This window comes from Erpetoichthys calabaricus, chromosome 3, assembly GCF_900747795.2.
Source record: "Erpetoichthys calabaricus chromosome 3, fErpCal1.3, whole genome shotgun sequence".
NCBI classification, from domain to species: Eukaryota; Metazoa; Chordata; class Cladistia; order Polypteriformes; family Polypteridae; genus Erpetoichthys; species Erpetoichthys calabaricus.
Genome location: NC_041396.2, coordinates 237,715,030 through 237,726,032, shown reverse-complemented (window position 1 = coordinate 237,726,032; position 11,003 = coordinate 237,715,030). Strand labels below are relative to the sequence as shown.

Genomic DNA, 11,003 nt, shown 5'->3' with positions numbered 1-11,003 from the left:
CCGGTCAAGTTTCACCATCTTCATAACCCAAGAAGGTACACCAGTGTCTACACTTCCTTGCGGCCAAGAAGGTAAGCCTAACTCACCCTATTCTCACCACATTCTACAGGGGCACCATCAAGAGCGTTCTAACCAGTTGCATCACTGTCTAGTTTGTGAACTACAGTATCTCTGAGCATAACGTCCTACAAGAGATTGTGTAAACAGCAGAAAAGATCATTGGGACCTCTCTGCTCTCCATTAAAGACATTTTTATAAAGCGCTCCATTTGCAAAGTCAACAGCATTCTGAAAGACCACTCCCACCCATCTTATGGTTTCTTTGTCTCACTTCCATCTGGCAGAAGGTACTGTAACATCTGAACCAGATCTGCCAGATTTTGCAGCAGCTGCTACTCCTTAGGAGGCCATACTCTGGACTCTGTGCTGCCCCCTGCCCTCAGATCTGCCGGTAGTAGTTTATTTATATCCAATAGTTCTTTACCTATCTTGCCCATTTCTGTTGTTTATGGTATTGGGGAATGTTATTTCATGCCACAGTATGCTGCAATATTGTGTATTGATGGTATGAGTATAAAGTCACTTGACTTGACTTGAATGAATCAATGAATGAATGCTGTATACTGCCCTGCAATTTATGCTCAAATTCCATTTAGGATCAGGAATGTGAAGCACATCCCTTGCAGATGACTAGGAAAAGTCTTCCTTTACTAATGTCATATGATTCCCTTTTTCATACTGAGTATGTAGATAAATAATATGTTTGTCTCCCAGAATAATTGGTTTAAACTGAAATATAAACAATTGACCCAAAAATAAAAGCACCCTAATTGTATCTGCCATAATAGGTTTTTATGGGTTTTGACTGGCCATCAGTTTATGAAAATGTGTTTATTATTGGATAATAGATCAATTTTTATTCCAGATAAGCAAAAGCAGATACATACTGTACAGCAATTTCCTTGATTATCATTTACTTGTTATGGTTTATTTTCCTCTTTTGTTTTTCTGTTGCACTCATTATGTTTTCCATTCTTAATCATGGGAGACATCTAGTGGCGCCAGAGAAATGTTACGAATGGCTTTAGAATAAGTGAATGGTTACTGCCTGGAATTAAAGCAGTAAACTAACTGAATCTGTAATTTATTTATTTTATACCCTTAGTTAATTCATCAATAACTTTCAGAACTTGTTTTCCCCATAACAGTTTAAACCTGTTTTGTCATGTGAACAATGCAAGGCACTGAGCTGCTATGAAAAAATGTATACTATATGTATTAAAAATCTGGTGAAACACTTAAAAGAGCAACATTGTGACCAACATCCATCCATCCATCTATTATCCAACCCGCTGAATCCGAACACAGGGTCACGGGGGTCTGCTGGAGCCAATCCCAGCCAACACAGGGCACAAGGCAGGAACCAATCCCGGGCAGGGTGCCAACCCACCGCAGTGTGACCAACATCTTAATAATAAAATCAAAGAAGAGTATATTAAAATAGCTAATTGATTTAATGGTCTATTTGTGTGTCTGGTTAAATATAATTTTGCTTGCTCATTTCAGTGTTATGAACAGAAATGTGTAAATCTCACTCCTTTTTTTAATTGTCAACAGTAATGGGTCTAGGCATTATTTAAAGAATCTGTGGTGCTAATAAAACTATACCAGTAAAAATAAATATGATTTCTACTAATTTCCGAGACTACATAGTTAAAAATCCAGTTCACCCTCATTCCACTCTGTTAAAAATGGGCTAATTTTAAATTTGCAGAAACGGTGAATAGTAAGAAGCCCAATTAAGTGACTGGTAGAGCTGTGGAGATAGAGTCCATGGCTCCATATCCATGGATTATTCCTGCCTTGTGCCATTATGCTTGTTGACACAAATTGCAAGTTCCTCATGACTATGTTTATACAAGATAAAGTGACTTTGGAAGAGGTATAGACAGACTGATTTTGTACCTGGTGATGGCTTTGTGCAACTTGCTACTGCTAAATGCAATGCACATCCGAGTATAACCAGGCATATATTTTTTTCTCATTTACAGTGGTGTGAAAAACTATTTGCCCCCTTCCTGATTTCTTATTCTTTTGCATGTTTGTCACACAAAATGTTTCTGATCATCAAACACATTTAACCATTAGTCAAATATAACACAAGTAAACACAAAATGCAGTTTGTAAATGGTGGTTTTTATTATTTAGGGAGAAAAAAAAATCCAAACCTACATGGCCCTGTGTGAAAAAGTAATTGCCCCCCTGAACCTAATAACTGGTTGGGCCACCCTTAGCAGCAATAACTGCAATCAAGCGTTTGCGATAACTTGCAATGAGTCTTTTACAGCGCTCTGAGGAATTTTGGCCCACTCATCTTTGCAAAATTGTTTGTAATTCAGCTTTATTGGAGGGTTTTCTAGCATGAACCGCCTTTTTAAGGTCATGCCATAGCATCTCAATTGGATTCAGGTCAGGACTTTGACTAGGCCACTCCAAAGTCTTCATTTTGTTTTTCTTCAGCCATAAGAGGTGGATTTGCTGGTGTGTTTTGGGTCATTGTCCTGTTGCAGCACCCAAGATCGCTTCAGCTTGAGTTGACGAACAGATGGCCGGACATTCTCCTTCAGGATTTTTTGGTAGACAGTAGGAATTCATGGTTCCATCTATCACAGCAAGCCTTCCAGGTCCTGAAGCAGCAAAACAACCCCAGACCATCACACTACCACACCATATTTTACTGTTGGTATAATGTTCTTTTTCTGAAATGCTGTGTTCCTTTTACGCCAGATGTAACGGGACATTTGCCTTCCAAAAAGTTCAACTTTTGTCTCATCAGTCCACAAGGTATTTTCCCAAAAGTCTTGGCAATCATTGAGATGTTTCTTAGCAAAATTGAGACGAGCCCTAATGTTCTTTTTGCTTAACAGTGGTTTGCGTCTTGGAAATCTGCCATGCAGGCCGTTTTTGCCCAGTCTCTTTCTTATGGTGGAGTCGTGAACACTGACCTTAATTGAGGCAAGTGAGGCCTGCAGTTCTTTAGACGTTGTTCTGGGGTCTTTTGTGACCTCTCGGATGAGTCGTCTCTGCGCTCTTGGGGTAATTTTGGTCGGCCAGCCACTCCTGGGAAGGTTCACCACTGTTCCATGTTTTTGCCATTTGTGGATAATGGCTCTCACTGTGGTTCGCTGGAGTCCCAAAGCTTTAGAAATGGCTTTATAACCTTTACCAGACTGATAGATCTCAATTACTTCTGTTCTCATTTGTTCCTGAATTTCTTTGGATCTTGGCATGATGTCTAGCTTTTTGAGGTGCTTTTGGTCTACTTCTCTGTGTCACGCAGCTCCTATTTAAGTGATTTCTTGATTGAAACACGTGTGGCAGTAATCAGGCCTGGGGGTGGCTACGGAAATTGAACTCAGGTGTGATACACCACAGTTAGGTTATTTTTTAACAAGGGGGCAATTACTTTTTTCACACAGGGCCATGTAGGTTTGGATTTTTTTTCTCCCCTAAATAATAAAAACCATCATTTAAAAACTGCATTTTGTGTTTACTTGTGTTATATTTGACTAATGGTTAAATGTGTTTGATGATCAGAAACATTTTGTGTGACAAACATGCAAAAGAATAAGAAATCAGGAAGGGGGCAAATAGTTTTTCACACCACTGTAATTATAAGCAGCTCCAAAATTGATATGTTATTAAGGACACTGTGACGAGACGGTGTGGTCTCACTGCATGGGACGCAGTGTCAATGACAACCTTAATAAGTTAAGTAAACAAATGCGGAACTTGGTATCTTAAGTCAAACGAGCGCTTTCCGTCAACGAGAACGTACGTTTGTGTCAAAAGCACACGTGTACACTGTGAATCCTAAATTTGTAATGGTTAAGTCTGAATGTAAGGTGACCATCCGTCCCTGTTTTCCGGGGACAGCCCCCTTTTTCGGATAACTGCCCCCACTCAGAAACATGTCCCCGTTTTGTCCCCAGTTGTTCCTGTACGCTAGCACGTCGTAATGAAACTGCATTTTCACAACCAGGCATGAATTCTTCTTGAGACGTATGTAGTCTACGCTCCACTAGCCCCCCCCCCCAATGTCCCCAGATTGGCCCAAAAATAGCCCCCCCCCCATGTCCCCGGATTGGCCCAAAAAATTCTGGTCACCTTACTGAATGAAAACTAGACAACCTATGTGGCTTTATTTGCAAAAATGCCACACTTTTTGCTTTTGGTGTCAGGGTTTAAATTACCATTATTATTTTTTAATTATTATGGCTGATTACAAAACTGTTTTGACTGCATGACAATCACTCTGGTTCATCTGCTGGTGTTTATATTAGCCAAATTAAATGTAAAAAAACTTAAAAAGTTTAAATGGAAGTTAAATGAAAGTTTTTTCTCTTTCTTTACTGATTTGTATACAGTGAGGTAAGTAAAGTTGATAGTTGTCTTTTTCACGTTGTGTCAGCGTACTCTTTGTGGTTCTCCATTATTTAGCCAATGCTTAAGTGTTTGTTTATCATTAAATGATACAAAAATAGCAATCTCAGGAGATATCTGAAAATTATTAACTATCAGATGTTTCCTTGCAGGACAGTGAAATATCCATTCACGAATAAGCTTTTTCTCAGTAAGATAATATTCCATGCCACAAGTCTAAAAATGTATACAGATGTGAAATGAAAGAAATACCTTAAGTACAGAAATACAAATATAAAATTACTACCCCGCAATTCAGTTCAAGGTTGTTGGAACAAACATTTGATGGTTGCTAGTCAATACTTAGGATAAATAAAATAAATAAACATGATAATAAAATGGCATATATCTACAAACACGAAGCTCCTCCAAAAAAACACAATAGTTGATTGTGGCAGTTGAATATGACAGCAGATTTGAGAAACACTGAAAATGGAAATACTGTACGCAATTATAAATGTAAGAGACAGTACAAAACCATTGATGAAATTATTGTATTAAATTATATTTAATTTCTGAAATTATTGCATTAAATTAAAAAGGAAAGATTTTTATATCAGTAATACAACATACTGTCAATACTTTTTATTTCCAAAGAAGTGAGTAAAGCCAAGAAAACACATAATGTACATGTGAATGCAAATACTAAAATAAATTTTTAGATTGATTTTAGATAAAATATTACAGTGTCATTCATTATTCTTTTCCTTAAAGGAAGTTCACAGTTTCAGATAAAAATAAATAGGCACAGCTTATAGCTGTAAATCCCTAGTGAGGAAGGTATATACACCAGGTAGTATGTATTTGTAGGAGGGTCTCATCATTCCTGGCTACAAATATCTCTTTAACTTGCGTCTGTCTGCTTACATTCCAAAAGTTTTCTGAATTGCCTCCTGACAAGTACTGAGAGAATCTTTACAGTTTTTTTCTTCTGATTGAAGCTTAATGGAGCTTACAGAAGTGCAAGACCTACAAAAAGTACAATACTGTTATCATGATGGCAATATTTCTTGCCCTAAAGAGGTCAGACCAGTGGCTGTATACATTATTCTTTACATCTTTGCAGGAGCTTCGGTGATGATTACAATTTTCGGAAACCTTGTGGTAATAATTTCTATCTCTCATTTTAAACAGCTTCACACACCGACAAACCTGCTTGTGCTGTCCCTGGCCGTGGCCGATTTCCTAGTAGGTCTAATGGTCATGCCTTTTACTATTATTCAGTCTATTGAAACCTGCTGGTATTTTGGGGATATATTTTGCTACCTTCATTCTGCATTGTATCTTGTGCTCATTTCAGCTTCAATCAGCAGTCTTGTTTTCATAGCTATTGATCGATATTTTGCAGTATGTTATCCATTTTTGTACACTGCTAAAATAACAATTCCTGTTACATGGGGTTTTATTGGACTTAGTTGGTTTTTATCAGTATTTTACACTTGGGCCATATTGTATTTTAAGGGAAATTCTGATGGTGTTACAGAACTAAAAGCTTGCATTGGAGACTGTGTTTTTGTGTTTAAATCAACCTGGGGTGTTGCAGACACCTTTATGACATTACTTATTCCCTTTTTTTTGATGTTGGTATTTTATTCAAATGTGTTCATTGTGGCAAGACGACATGCAAGAGTGATTAGTTCCATGACTCAGCAGATAGCATCCACAGAAGTAAAAAATAAAAATGTATCAAAAAAATCTGAACGGAAAGCAGCAAAAACACTAGGAATAGTAATTTCAGTCTTTTTTCTTTGTTGGGTACCTTACTATATTTTCACTCTTATTGTTCCCTATACAAATGTACCCAATCCATCACTTGTGATTCATGCAATGTGCTGGGTAGGTTATTTTAATTCAAGCTTAAATCCCATTATCTATGCATTCTTTTATCCTTGGTTTCAGAAGACTTTGAAACTTATATTAACATTTCGTATCTGTAGCCCATCATCATCTTTAATTAATCTGACAACAGAAAACCATTAACTGGCGTGTTATCATAAAATTGTTTTGTTTTAACTTCATATTCAGGTTTAAAATTATTAAAATTGTTAAGTGAGAATATTTTTCACACAGTCAGTCTAACCAGTCTCACTGAATTTTCCATGTCTTACACATTCAGTTGGTGTTTCAATCAAGAATTATGGTTTACAGAATCATGTTAGTGTCAAAATCCAACTCATACAATAATATGTGTTCTTAGTTTTCTCCAATAACTTCAACAATGAATAATACTTTACATCCATTTGACCACCAACATGAAGCATATAGGATTTTATTTTCTTAACTTTCTTTTTTTAAGACAACTCAAGGTATGAAATCAACAATAAATGCACATTTTCTGATGATACCTTAACTATTAAGATGTGCTATGGTGTAGAATTCTAATTTGGAAAATATACATATATTCATATTTTTTTTTGTGTTGTTATTCGTGGCCATCTGGTCTTGCAAAGGGTGTATATTAATTATTCACAATGTATTCCAAAATTAAATTATGTATGTTTGGTTCCAATAAACACTTATATTAATATTTAGAAATGTTAGACCACGATATTTGTTTAGTTGTACAAACTGCTTATTTGGAATAAAATAGTTGGCATAATGATTACTTTAATATGTACGGAAAATGTCTATGGCACCAAAATGCAGTTTCTATATTTGCTGTTATTTTCTTATCAACAGTAATTTGGATGAGTCTGTTTCCACTGCTGCTAAAGCTGTTTAAATGGTAATTTATTCATTGGAGAGCAGAATCTAATGCAGTGTCTTGTCTCTCTCTCTTTCTTTTTTTTATTAATGTGTCTGAATACATTTAATTGTAGCCATATACTTCAGGTAACATAACATTGAAATAAATATTTTCTCAAGATTACCTTATAGAGCTGACTAATATAGTAACTGGTTTGATTAATTAATAAAGCAGTATATTTGACTGTCAGATGTGTTGCAAAGGAATGAGGATACAATTAAGGTTGGCTTTATTTGTTAAATTAACAAAGACTTAAAATTATGAAGGTAGATTAAAATATCAGACAAAGGTCAAAAAGAAATATATAATGCACACTATACACTATACTATGCTTGATTTGTATTTAATTATTTTGTTACTTTCAAAATTACCTTGCTCTAAAGCTGTGAACACGACTGTTAAAACAACACATATTATCATAACAGGGATGATATTTTTTACGTGTTTACCGACTGATTGAGGTATAGTTAATGTCAGTTTCTTAAAGAGAATTTGATTTGATTTGATTTATTTGGACAATAAAATCCAAACATAACTTTAATTAGAAAATGAAGCTGCACTTACTGTACTCTTTTAACACAATTCAACTATTAGAAAAAATTCTCATTGTTTTGGACTTTTTAAATTAATAAATGCATGTAATGAAATAAAAAATAAAATTGTTTTAATAAACCATTCCTTTCTTTTTATTATGTGTGATTAAACTATAAATTGTTTTGTTATTTTAAACATCATGAAGCTAAAATCTGTAACTCTAAATATGTTGCAGGAAATTTAAATGCAAAATTCTAGCATAAAAATAATGTGTCAGATTCTGCAGCTACTGGAGCCTGTTGAGTGTTTTTATTAACAATTATCAATTTATTTGTATTATATTATTATGTCAGCAGTCACGTTTGCTCTTGGAATCTTAGATAGCAATGATATTGTGACTCAGCTACTTCATCCATCCATCCATTGTCCAACCCGCTGAATCCGAACACAGGGTCACGTGGGTCTGCTGGAGCCAATCCCAGCCAACACAGGGCACAAGGCAGGAACCAATCCCGGGCAGGGTGCCAACCCACCGCAGGACACACACAAACACACCCACACACCAAGCACACACTAGGGACAATTTAGAATCGCCAATCCACCTAATCTGCATGTCTACTTATATTCCTAAATGTATGTCTGGAACACAGTTCAGTTAGTCATCTCTCCTAATTCATTTTGGACTTTCCAGATTGTCTAATTCTGCTACTTCCTATTTTACTTCTTTTTTATTTTTCCTTTTCCCTTTTTGTCATCCTGTTTATTTTATGCAGTATTTGTTTTATTTGTTTTAGTTCAGCATTGTAGTACTTTGTATTAGTTAGGGTTTAATTAAAACAAACAAGTGCTCCTGTTCACTGTTCATGTTAGGGAGACACCCCACCTGTTTTTACTTGCAAAAAATAAAAATTATAAACTTACTTGAAGCACAATACTTTCATTGAAATAAAATAAATACATTCCATATGTTTAGAGAAATTAGGCTGGCTTTCAAAATAAATAAATAATCCAAATTTTTTAAATTACTAACAGTCAGAATCTGTATTAGGTTGTCTGTCTGTGCCACGGAACATCTTCTAACAGCACCATGAGGGGATTGTTTCTTATGTCTCCTGATTCAACTTCATGTAGTTTTTATTAGCCAACAAGCAGCACAGAAAAGTATAAGGATAGAGCTGCGAAGAAATTGCCTTCAGCCATTTGATTGGCAAAAATTATTTCTGGATATTCTGTCTGTATGAAGCCAGGCTCATTAATGTGAGTTCATCGATAAGACTTACATTACCAACAGGATTATGTAAGAGTCAAAGTGAGCAAACCTTTGTTGTGTTGTTAATCAGTGTTCAACATTAGGAAAGGACTTGAGCAGTTCTACTTTAGTTTTTTACACACAATGTCTACAGTATGTATTTGATGCAAGAGTTGGATGCTATGCTTGATGGTCAGAAGTGCAGGTACCTTGGCATGCGCAGAGTAGAAATCTGTATATAATGTGATTTGTCTACTTAAGGTATGCATATCATATGTAATAACATTCTCCATAGCTGATTTATTGGATATTCCATATTACCAGGTATATGAAGAAGATTTCAGTGTTCAGCCAGTGAGCAGTAATGGCACCCCTGATTACCATGGGGTATTTTGTAAACTGCTCAATAATCCATAATTTTAGGTATAAAAACATAAATTGTCTTACCTTTGTGACTAACTGAACCAGCCTAGGCTATATCGCTGATAATGTGAGTCAAACAAATGCATGTTTGTTTTATGTGGCCTTTCAATGTTGTTTTTTTTTTTTTTTTTCTGCTTCGGTTATAGTTTGTGCTAGTCAGTTTATTTCCCCTATGTGTTACAACCTTTGTGTGTTAATGTTGTTGTTGTTCAATATAAGTGACCCAGATAAGTTTAATAGTATATTATTATTTTTTATAAAGTTATTGTATTTTACATGTCTCCTGGTTGTGACACATTTATTCAGTTGTGTATCTCAGCTCTGTTGAGCATCAATTGACATACTCTCATTTATTTATGGATACTGTAGTCTATTCTTACAATATAGGGACTTCCTAGAATTAGAATCTAATAAATACACACTCACACTAAGGAAATTTTGGGGTGATGGTTGTTCTGAAATCATGTGTTTGGAGTTTGGAAGCAAAGTGGATAGCTAGGAGAACATCTACTGTACATGCATAGTGTGGACCTACCATATCCATCCAAATCCTTGGTTGTGCTCAAGACATCATCACACACAGTCAGTAACACATTTATGAAACATGTCACTTACATTATTACAATAGAATTGAGAACTTAAGGCATACCCATCTCAGGACAAATTTTTTAAAGTGAAAAGTAAAGGTAAGGTGACTTGATATTTCTATGTCAGGTCAGCCAAGCCTTAAAGTTAGAGTGGCCAGTCAACCTTGAACAGAATTTCCACCTTACTTCTGGGAAACAAAATCAAAAAAGAATAAAATTATAGGCAGGACTGCTTTTTGATTTAATTCTTTCCTAATACAAGCCAAACCATGCATACTTCCACAGCCACAGATTCCTAATTCCTTTTAGTGTGTATCTAGTCCCCTGTTACTTTTTTCTTTCCAACCAGTCACCTGCTTGTTCTATCACAGGTGAATCTGCTGTTAGTAAGAAGGTTGATGTGTTATTGCCTTCCAGTCCTGTCAGCCACAGAAATAAAGCAAAATCCAAACTTATTATGTAATATTTTTCTTGCAAAGATCTACTAATACCTAGAACCAGTTATTGTAGATCTTCTTTACAAACTCATATGTCAACATACGTTCACTCTCTGATCACTTGACAGGGATATAGGCTTACTCTGGACTCTTGTGATAAGTGGTTTGATTAGCAAGGGTTTTACCCACAGAGATGGACAACTCAGAATAGAGACAGGGGAAAAGAATGCATCTGGCAAACAAGAAACAATTGTGCTAGTGCTGATGACTTGACTGATGGACACTAGAAGTTTATATGTGAATATCCCTCTAAAGATTGGAAGGTATCCAGATGTAGTGATCTCAGGAGTCACTAGAGAACACCATAGTATGATGGTTTAGAGATCTTATACACCCGCCCAGCATCTCAAAAATACAATTCTTAGAAGAACAGATCGCTGAACCACACTAGGATGGCGAGTGTGTTGCTGTAGTGGATTTACCTTTTTATAATTCCCCAAAGATGCTGGCACTGAAGCTACTCACGTATTTAATGGTCTTCTAGGT

General features: G+C 35.8%; 1 protein-coding gene across 1 annotated transcript; it reads left to right on the top strand.

The window, feature by feature from the left end:
• The first annotated feature begins 5,426 nt into the window (after positions 1 to 5,426).
• On the top strand, positions 5,427 to 6,461 carry LOC114649458 (trace amine-associated receptor 13c-like). Its single transcript, XM_028798949.1, has one exon. It carries the CDS (start codon positions 5,427 to 5,429, stop codon positions 6,459 to 6,461), a length of 1,035 nt encoding a protein of 344 aa, XP_028654782.1.
• The last annotated feature ends 4,542 nt before the right edge of the window (positions 6,462 to 11,003 follow it).

What these genes read in the sequence shown, in the direction of transcription:
- LOC114649458 (XM_028798949.1), top strand. Translation starts at nt 5,427, where the DNA reads ATGGAGCTTACAGAAGTGCAAGACCTACAAAAAGTACAATACTGTTAT.